Source organism: Prionailurus viverrinus, chromosome B2, assembly GCF_022837055.1.
Source record: "Prionailurus viverrinus isolate Anna chromosome B2, UM_Priviv_1.0, whole genome shotgun sequence".
Classification (NCBI taxonomy): domain Eukaryota; kingdom Metazoa; phylum Chordata; class Mammalia; order Carnivora; family Felidae; genus Prionailurus; species Prionailurus viverrinus.
The window spans coordinates 2,399,603-2,410,341 of NC_062565.1; the positions used below are offsets into that span (position 1 = coordinate 2,399,603).

Consider the following 10,739-nt stretch of genomic DNA (forward strand, 5'->3'; position numbering starts at 1 on the left):
GCGTTTATCATTTTGTTTATTTCTTCCAGAATAACTCTTAGACTCATTGACCTGTTCTACTGTGTTTAGTTGGATTCCATGTTGTTTATTTCTTCTCTAATCTTTCTTATTTCTCTTCTGTATGCTTTGGGATTTCTTTGCTCTTCTCTTTCTACTTCCCTTAGGTGTGCAGTTAGGTTTTATATTTGGGATTTTTCTTGTTTCTTGAGATAGCCAGGATTGCAATGAATTTTCCTCTAGGACAGCCTTTGCTGCATTCCAAATGGGTTGGACTGTCATGTTTTCATTTTCATTTGCTTCCATGTATTTTTTTAAATTTCTTCTTTAGTTACCTGGTTGACCCATTAATTCTTTAGTAGGATGTGCTTTACCTCCCTACATTTGGAAGCTTTCCAAATTTTTTCTTGTGGTTGATTTCAAGTTTCCTAGCTTTTAGATTATGGTATTATCTCATTCTTTTACATTTATTGAGGGCCGTTTTGTGAGCCAGCATGTGATCTATCTTGGAGAATGTTCCATGTGTACTCAAGAAGAATGTGTGTTCTGCTGCTTTTGGATGAAAACTTCTGAATATATCTGTCCAGTCTATCAGGCCTTTAACTTCTTTGTTGATTGTTTCCTTCTTGAGTTTCTGCCTACATGATTTCTCCATTGTTGTTAGTGGAGTGTTAAAATTTCCTGTAATTACCATATTCTTACCAATCAGTTCATGTATGTTTATCATTAGTGGGTTTATACATTCGGGTTCTTTCATGTTGGTGGCTTAAACATTTACAAATGTTAGCTCTTCTTTTTGGATAGACCCCATAATTATGATATAATGCCGGTCTTCACCTCTTGTTTCAGTCTTTAGTTTAAAACCTAGTTTGTCTGATATAAGGATGGCTACTCCAGCATTCTTTTGACTTCCAGTAGCATGATAGATGGTTCTCCATCCCCTGACTTTCAAGCTGAAGGTGTCCTCAGGTCTAAAATTGACCTCTTGTAGACAACATATAGACGGGTCTCATTTTTTATCCATTCTGATATCCTATGCATTTTGTTTGGGGCATTTAGTCTGTGTACATTCAGAGTTATTATTGAAAGCTAGGGATTTAGTGTCATTGTGTTATCTGCAGGTTTCATGTTTCTGGAGATGTCTCTAGTCCTTTGTAGTCTTTGCATTGTTCCACTCACAGAATGCCCTTCAGGATCTCTTGCGGGGTTTGTATAGTGGTCATGAACTCCTTCAGTTTTTGTTTGTGTGGGAAAACCTTTATCTTTCATTCCATTCTGAGTGACAGGCTCCCTTGCTGGATAAAGGATTATTGGCTGCATGGTTTTCCTATTCAGCACATTGAATATTTCCTGCCACTCCCTTCTGGCCTGCCAAGTTTCAGTGGACAGGGTCAGGTGTGTACTACCCTTATGCATCTACCCGTGTGGCTAAGGCCTGTTTGTCCCTAGCTGCTTTCAGAAGTCTCTATCTTTGTGTTTTGCCATTTTCATAATGATATGCCATGGAGAAGGCCTATTCCTGTTGAATCTGAAGGGAGTTCTCTGTGCCTCCTGGATGTGGATGTCTGCTTTCTTCCCCAGCTGAGGGAAGTTCTCAGCTATAACTTGTTCAGATAAACCTTCTGCCCCTTTCTCAATCTCTTCCACTTCCTCTGGAACTCAGATGACATGGACTATTACTACGTTTCTTTGAATTGCTTATTTCTCTAATGATCCCTTCATGGGCTACTATTTTCTTACCTGTTTTTCGCGGCTTCCTCTTTTCCATTACTTTAACTTCTGTTTCACTAATTTTCCCCTCTGCTTCCTCCTTCCTTGCTGTCACTGCCTCTAGTTTATTTTACAGTCATTTACAACATTTCTTGACTCATCATAACTCTTTCTTAGTTCCTTGATGTCTGCAGCAATAGATTCTCTGCTCTTCTATGCTTTTCAAGCCTGGTGATTAATCTTACGATTATTATGTTAAGCTCTTGATCAGATATATTATTTATATCTGTTGTGAGCAATTCTCTAGTGTCATTTTCCCTGGAATTTCTTTTGAGGAGAATTCTTCCTTTTTGTCATTTTGGCTAGTTTTCTGTCCTTTATGTATTTTAACAATTTGTTATGTGTCCTGTACCAGCGAGTAGTACTATATTTAAAAGGGGTCATAATGCTGTCTAGGGCCTGGCACTTCAGGGTGTGTTTTTGAGCGTGTTGCTTGCTCTCTGTTGTTGTGAGTCTGGTTCCTTTATGTCCCTAGTTATAGTGGTGGTTTGGACTTTCCACCAGGTGTGCTTTGATGTGTTCATTAAAGTAACCCTGGAAAATTTTAAAAGGGGGGGGTGTGGTGGTGGAAGAAACCTTACCCCACACAAAGAGTGAAATGACAGGGGAGGGGAAAAAGTAAAGGAAAAAACGGGAAAGAATTGACCCAGGAGGGAATCAGAGAAACTTTGTAGCTTAATCCAGAGAGAGAGGAACATTAAAAGGTGATACACAAGAGGTATAAACATAATATATTAAAAATGTCTGTTTAAAGAAACTAACAATGAGGATCGAGGATCGAGAAGGGAAGAAAGAAGAGGAAGAAAAGGAAAAAAAATATATGTATAATAAGAATTTTCCAACAATCAAATCAGAAAATGTAAATGGGCTGGACCGATATCTGATGGTGCTTTGGAGCCGGTGACAGCGCTGGCCTGGGGGAGGGGCCACCTGGTTCGGTCAGTGTCAATGCCGCTCCTGTGGATCTGCAGTTAGCAGGTGGGGTGGGTCAGGGTTTGGCCAGGGGTGTGGTCCCGGTCCCCTGTGGCCCTGCTGTCCCATCCCTGAAGCCCTGCCATGCGGTGATGGGGAGAACAATGATGCCACCTCAGCCTCGCTCCCGGGACAGGTTATCAGAAGCCTCCCTGTTGAGGCCGTCCTCTCAGTGTCGCGGGGGTGCCAGTGCCCCGGGGTGTCCTGCTCTGCAGAACTGGCATCTCCCAGGTGCTTCACTGGGATTCCAACCCTGATGTCTGGAAGAATCCTGGTCCACAACCCAGTCCAGGTCAGCGCCCCATCCCCCATCCAGAATTCATTCACATTTAAAATTAAGTAAGTCAATGGTTCCTCCTTATAGATGTATATGTAAATATTTGGCAATTGTGAAGACAATCTTAACTGCTTTGTAAAACCTCTAGGTAAGCACAGATGAAAGCTAGTGTAGCTGGGTTGGTCTAGGCGGTTACTTGTCCTCTGTCAGATCTGTGAACCAATAGAAGAGACAGATTATGTCTCCTCTGGCCTTGTCCTCCATAGTCATTGTCCCTGAGGATTGCCATGTCTGGGCAGGGCTCATTAAGAGTGTGGGGCATCCGTTCCCCAGAGACATCAGCAGGGTAAGGGACTTGGTTCTCTGTGCCAGCCCAGCCACAGCGCAGAGTCAAGGCACCCTCTTGCCTGCTCATAAGGGTCTCAGTGTCACACTGGCAGGTCACCGTACTCAGGAAACGATACTGAGAGTTTGTGACTGCCTTCATCTTCTACCTCCCAGAGGCAAAGGGCAGATCTCTGGTGCGACATGAGGATCTGTGAAGTCATCCTGAGATAGTGTCCTTTTGCTTAAGAAAAATGCATGGATGGCCCAGTTCTGGTATAGTTAGCCTTTGCATTTCCTGGAGACACTGATCCTACATGTCCGTGTTCCTATCCGTAGAGCTGTAATTAGGCAGTAACTTGGAATGAGGTAGGAAAGTGGCTTAGATCCCACTGAGAAGGTGAGTAAAGGTGGGTAAAATGGCACTAAGTCTCTGTGTTGCTCTAGGAATAGATTATTTTCAGTTGCAATTGTTCACAAAACAAAGTGGTTTATCTGTATGCTTACATGGTGAATTGTGTAACGTAACAGACCCTGAAAGGTCATGAAATATAAGAACTGAGTGTAATTGTTCTTTACTGATGCCACCAGGTAATTCCTAGACTTTTGATTAATGTAGTACATGCATTGCACTCTCTGTGTACATGTGGAAAATAATTAAATATGCCTTGTTTCTGGGAATAACATATGGCCTTCAGTATTAGAATACTAGAGTATGACACTATATGCTTTCATACTTTCCCTTTGGTTCCTTATTGTGTGTGCATTTAGATAATATTTCTTCTCTATGCGTAAAACTTATTGTCAGTGGCTATCATTAGTAAATATGTATTTTCTCCCCAAATATCTAAAGTGTTCATGGAATTTTAAAAACCGATGTTGAAAATTACAACAGGGAAGTTCCATGTATATTTTGTCAAGGAAAATAATTTTGACTTTATTTTCACAAGAAGTGGTGATCCTTCAAATGAGTTCTAATACCGATTTCAACGGGCAGCCTGGTGGCTCAATCAGTTAGGCGTCTGACTCTTGATTTCAGCCAGGCCATGATCTCATGGCTTGTGGGTTTGAGACCCGCATCTCTCTGTGCTGAGAGTGCAGTGCCTGCTTGAGATTCTCTCTGTTCTTCTCTCTGCCCCTCCCCCACTTTCCCTCTCTTTCTGTCTCTCTCCCTCTCTGACAATAAATTCTAAAAATACCATTTGGAGAGAAAAAAGTAATAACAAACCTAAACATTTACATATTGATGAATTAGAGAAATGACGTAGTGTGTATGTGTGTGTGAATGTGTGTGTGTGTGATTGCACTGAGGTGTTGTGTAAAATACACTAGGTTCCATCCTTCTCTCCTTGCACACGATCATGAATGGACTCTTGCATCAACGCTGTTGGTGACCTGCCCAGATGCTGTTTACCTGCTGTGCCTCCAATCCAAACCCTACTTATTATGAGTATGGGCTCCAAGGTTCAGAGCCATTCCCTCTTTGAGAGAATTGCCCTCAGCTGTAAGGGAGCCACATTGCCAAGCAGTCTGGGGGACATACATTGTGGGGACAGCTCACAGCCAGTGACAGACTATGGGATGTACAATAGTTGCCAATGCCAAGGCAGGCCTGAATCTGATGCAATCCATGCTCCAGAGCTGTGCTGCCCAATAGTTTATTAAGTAGACACATACGTTTTTTAAACTCAAATTCATTAGAATTAAATAAAATGTAAAATTGAGTCTCTTAGCTAGGACATTTAAAATGCTCAGGTATGACAGGTAGAGAGTGGGCATAGTATTGGACAGTGAGGACAGAGAATTTCTACCATCACAGATGGATGGTTCTTCTGGAGATTTCTGGCCAGCTTCTCATGGGATCAGGATCCTGCTGTTCCACTGGAGACTACATCCTTGCTTAGCAACATTTTCTGCTGTTTTCCTTCCTTCACCCTGTTGATCCCGAGAGCATTCTCTGGCTAAACAACACCCCGTTGAAATCCTACCTCATCGTCTTCTTCCTACCCTACAGCCCTGTCAGTGTTCATCACATCTGTCATTTCCTATGTAGTGATGGCTGCATTCCCCTCATTTGCTCAAACTCCCTCGTCATCAGGGGCCTGTTCTCATATGTCTGAGGTCAGCTCAGACCCATGAGACGGAAGCATCAAGAAAACAACAGCGATTCAGTTGTAGCACTAATGCTGTGGAAACCTTGCCCCTGCTTTTTCAGGATTCATTCAGGAACCAGATAGGGCAGCTTGTTCATGTCAAATATATCAGTGAATGTTTTATATTTGAAATGTCTTAAATGGAGACATTATCCTGATATTTTTTCCTTTAAGATGTGTAGTGTGCATAGACTAGTATCTAGTCTTGTGGACATATGTATTCTTCCACTAAAACTTAGAATTTTATGTCAGCATTGAGCTATTACGGTAATTGGAAATTCCTACTCTATCACCTTATGTGTGTCAGTACTAAGCATTTAACCTCTCACATTTGATTCAGTTCAGTTAATTATTGGAACATTGTGTTCTTCTGAGATGTCATTTGAATAATACACTTTTTTGATGTGAATTATTACATAGAATGGCAATGTCTTTGTTTTGTAGTTCTGTTTAATTTTATTTTCAATAATAACATTTCTTTCTCTTCATATATGATCTGTGCTTTTTCCAAATATTTATCTCTCATATGCAAAGTCATAACATTACATAGGTGTAATCTATCACTGGACTTTCCTGTATCGTGTCATATCATGATAGTTGCTAGGGACCCAGACGTTGCTCCTGTGCCCAGGAAGGACGTGTTCAATATTTCCAGCCAATTTCAATTACGTAGTTTTCCAGATGAATCCATCCCTCTTACTGCAATCAGTCATTTGATGGTACCAAACAGATGATGGTTCCTAGTCTAATTTCACCAGTCTTTAAATATGGTAAGAAGGAAATGAAATGCAATTTCCCATTAACCGCAGGGGACACATGTCCTTTCTCTTGGAAGATTGCTCTGTGTGGTGCACAAGCTTTAAGAGGGGTTGATGTGGAGAAGGGGAGGAGGAAAGAACAGAGTGACCCAGATGACCAGAACATACTCCTGAGAATCAATGGGAGAAAGCGCTTCCCAGCCTGATCTTTCCCATGTCTGGAGTTACTAAAGGATAATAGTTTTCCTGAATTTTATTGAGAACAACAATAGCAGTAACATGGTAGACTATGATATGAGTGCTGTAGTTCCCTCCCCGTGTGCTCTCCAGCACGACACTGGGAGCAATTGTACCACTCAGGGATGATGACATTCTTGTGTCTTCTTCAGTGAGCATCTCCTTTGTCTGATATTTTATTTTTCAACTGAAAATCATAATCATTTTTGTCCCTGTCAGATAGATAGCCATTACTTATTCTTTTACACATACACACATACACACACACACACACACGATCCTGGAAAGCGGCAAATAATATGTACAAGTTCATCTCACCAGGATTTTATGTTTTCTCAACTGTCTTCTTTGTCCTGATTGACATAATATTGTTAACATATATCATGATTTTATTCTAAAGGTGCAGTAGCATATCAGTGTTTTCTTGGGATGAGTTTACATTTTATTTTTGTCTTTCCTCACTTTGGTAGTGCTTCCTTAAGCAGGCACATTAAAAAGTTTCTGGTCAATTTTTTTCAGGTAAATGTATCGATATGTGTGCGTGTGTGCATGAGACTGAAGCAGGGTTTTTTTTTGTTTTGTTCTTCTGAGCAGGTGTTAGTCAGAGGACATGTCCTGTTTTGCACACTTAGACTGTCAATTTCTAATAAGAAAATTTTTCTGAATAGATTTTTTTTTGGGGAGACCACAGATCAGATGTTTATACAAAATCATAGGAGGTAAAAATAGCTTGAAATACCATATCCTCTCTTCAAATATTATGAATATTTTATGCACATTTTGTACCTGTTTCTTTCACACACCAATGGGTCTTCCCCATTGAACCTGATTCAGATTTTAAAGTCTTAGAAGAATTAAAAATGCACGCTATGGCCAACCATTTGAATATGATACAACTGAAGGACTCAGTTTCTGATGCCTCTTTGGTCAGTGTATAACTATTCATCTTCTTCAGTTACAGTAAGCATTGGTGAAAATGGTCATCACCCAACCTCGAACCTGGCAATGTGTTTGGTCCAGTGTCACTAACTCCGCAAGGTAGCTCCCAGAAAGGTGATCATTGACATAATGTGGACAGATGTCTGATATTGTATAATACCAAAATATTGGTTTCTTTATGCCTTTCCTTATACTACTTTAAGTTTTGCATTATAGCTCTTTGACCCGTCATTGCTTTGAGAACGTAACTGTCTTTATCTCTGTGTGTTTATCTCTTTATTTTATCATAGGGAGTGATGTAAAACATGTCAGGTTGTACATAATTACATGGTCGGATAACTTTCTAAAATGTTTATTCTGATTAAGATGTCGGTAAGGAATAATCCTAACTGTTTCAGAAATTTTAAGAACTCTAATTGGTAATATGTGCAATGGAAATCTGCAGAAGGAAGAGGAAAGTGTTGGTCACTGGATTTTAGAGTTCAAATTCCAGCTGGCTTTGCATGGCCAATGAATTTTCCAAGTTCCTGTTAACTTGGTATGGTCATTTGAAGCATTTTTCAGGAAAAGTTGATCGCTGTAATTGAACAGTGGTTTTTCGGGTTCTCTCTGATTGTTTATTGTTTTACAAATACCAAAAAAATCCCCCCAAAACTGTGTCTTTCCCAAATATAATACAGTAGTTAGAGAGGCAATACTGCTAAAATGTTTATGCAGGGGCGCCTGGGTGGCGCAGTCGGTTAAGCGTCCGACTTAGCCAGGTCACGATCTCACGGTCCGTGGGTTCGAGCCCCGCGTCGGGCTCTGGGCTGATGGCTCAGAGCCTGGAGCCTGTTTCCGATTCTGTGTCTCCCTCTCTCTCTGCCCCTCCCCCGTTCATGCTCTGTCTCTCTCTGTCCCAAAAATAAATAAACGTTGAAAAAAAAAAAAAAATGTTTATGCAGAAATAGTGGTGAGATTTTGAATGTAATTGAATTCTTCATATAAGTACATCCTAGGTAATAATTTCATATGTCAGAATGCTTGTACACATTAAGTTATATATACATACATATATATACATATATGTATGTAGATATACATACATACGTTTATTTTATATATTTTAATGTTTATTTTATTCTTTATTTAATGTTTATTAATGTTTATTTTATCTTAATGTTTATTATATTTTAGAGGGAGAGAGAGAGTAGGGGAGCAGGGAAGGTGCAGAGAGACAGAGAGAGGTGGAATCTCAAGCAGACTCAGTGCTGTCATCAAAGAGTCTGACATAGGGATCAATTCCATGCTGCATGAGATCATGGCCCCAGGTGAAATCGAGTCGGATGCTTAACCCACTGAGCCACTTACGTGCCCCTGTTGTTATATTTTATTACATGTGAGGTGTGTGCAAATCCAGTTGTGCAGAATCAGGAGACACATATTTGTATTAACATCTCTCCTTCTCTCTGCATCTCTTTCTGATTCTTTCTGAGCTCTTCCTCTTTTCCCTTATACATTTTATAGAACTTTAAGTCTGGAATGTACACACATTTTTACAGTACTTCAAGTTCTAGTAAGTGCAGACTGATACACCCTATATTCCTTTGACTGATGCAAACAAAATGTCCATTATTTCACTTTTCTCATATTAAATATTAATAATCAACTTTTGGCGATAATGTGGAACTATATTGATATAAGCTACGTCAATTTCAGGGAGTACAGCATTTATTCACGTTATTGCTGATAAATTCCATGCCCTTGTCTTTTCATAAGATCATTTCAACCCCCTACCAAGTTGTTTTCTTTTTGAAGATTTCTTTTAAAAATTGCTAAATACTTGGTCTTGACAGGAAACATGTGGTAAGAAAGGATGGACCCAAAAAATGGAAGTTCTCTCACTGGCTTTATCCTGCTGGGTTTCTCTGACCGGCCTCAGCTGGAGCGAGTCCTCTTTGTGGTTCTTCTCATCTTCTATCTGCTCACCCTGCTGGGAAACACAACCATCATTGCGTTGGCCCGCCTGGACCCACACCTGCAGACTCCCATGTACTTTTTCCTGTCCAACCTAAGCTTTCTGGACCTGTGTTACACAACCAGCACTGTTCCTCAGCTGCTGGTTCATCTCAGGGGAGCAGAGAAGTCTATCTCCTTTGGTGCCTGTGTAGCTCAGCTGTTCATCGCTCTAGGGTTGGGATCCACAGAATGCATTCTGTTAGGGGTGATGGCATTTGACCGCTACACAGCCGTCTGCAGGCCCCTGCACTACACAGTGATCATGCACCCCCGTCTCTGTGCCCTGATGGCTTCTGCATCATGGTTCATTGGTTTTGCCAACGCCTCGTTGCAGACGGTGCTCACCTTCCTTGTACCACTTTGTGGGAGAAATAAAATAGACCACTTCTTTTGTGAGGTCCCCCCACTGCTCAAGCTTTCCTGTGTTGACACCACTGTGAATGAGTCTGAGCTCTTCTTTGTCGGTGTGATCATTCTCCTCATACCTGTGGCATTAATCACGTTCTCCTATGGTCGAATCGTCAGGGCAGTGTTAAGAATAAAGTCAGCCGCTGGACAGAGGAAAGTGTTTGGGACATGTGGGTCCCACCTCACTGTGGTCTCCCTGTTCTATGGCACGGCCATCTATGCTTACCTCCAGCCCAGCAACAACTACTCCCAAGATCTGGGCAAGTTCATTTCTCTCTTCTACACCATCGTCACCCCCATGGTCAACCCCTTCATATATACCCTGCGGAACAAGGATGTGATGGGAGCAGTGAGAAAGGTATTGTGTAGGGGCTATGACTCCAGATGACTGAGGGGAAGACCCTTTCATGAAAGGCATTGAATACAGAGTCTTTATGGTTTCTGTGTCCTCAACATTTCCCCTGACAACTCTCAAGGGAACTTTCTTAATTCATTCTTTATGCAAGTGAGTATTCAAACTCTAAGTTCATGGATGCATTGCAGCCTCCAGAGATGCTGAGGTAATGTACCTACACCATCTGCATCATATTAATATTGTAAAAAGTTTCAGAGGATTTTCTTAGTTCACCCCCATTTGGGAACACTATCCCATTTCTAATTGCAAAGGACAGTGACACACACACCATGAAAGCATACCAATATAAGAATAAAAATGACCAGAACACTAATAAATATCAATATTGTAGAAAATTCTAGCAATTTCTGGAGGCTATTTCTTTTTCTCACAGTCAGATCATGGCTCAATTACAACGTCTGTGGCCTGACTGGATCACAGCTTTTTCCCAGAGTAGGAGGACAACTGTGGGAAATCAAACTTAGGTGAGAGAAAATATGCCAACATCTATC

General features: G+C 41.0%; 1 protein-coding gene across 1 annotated transcript; it reads left to right on the plus strand.

Moving 5' to 3' along the window:
* Window positions 1–9,282: 9,282 nt before the first annotated feature.
* Window positions 9,283–10,221, plus strand: LOC125165805 (putative olfactory receptor 2B8). The gene has a single exon (XM_047859143.1). The coding sequence runs from the start codon at window positions 9,283–9,285 to the stop codon at window positions 10,219–10,221; it is 939 nt and encodes a 312-aa protein (XP_047715099.1).
* The last annotated feature ends 518 nt before the right edge of the window (window positions 10,222–10,739 follow it).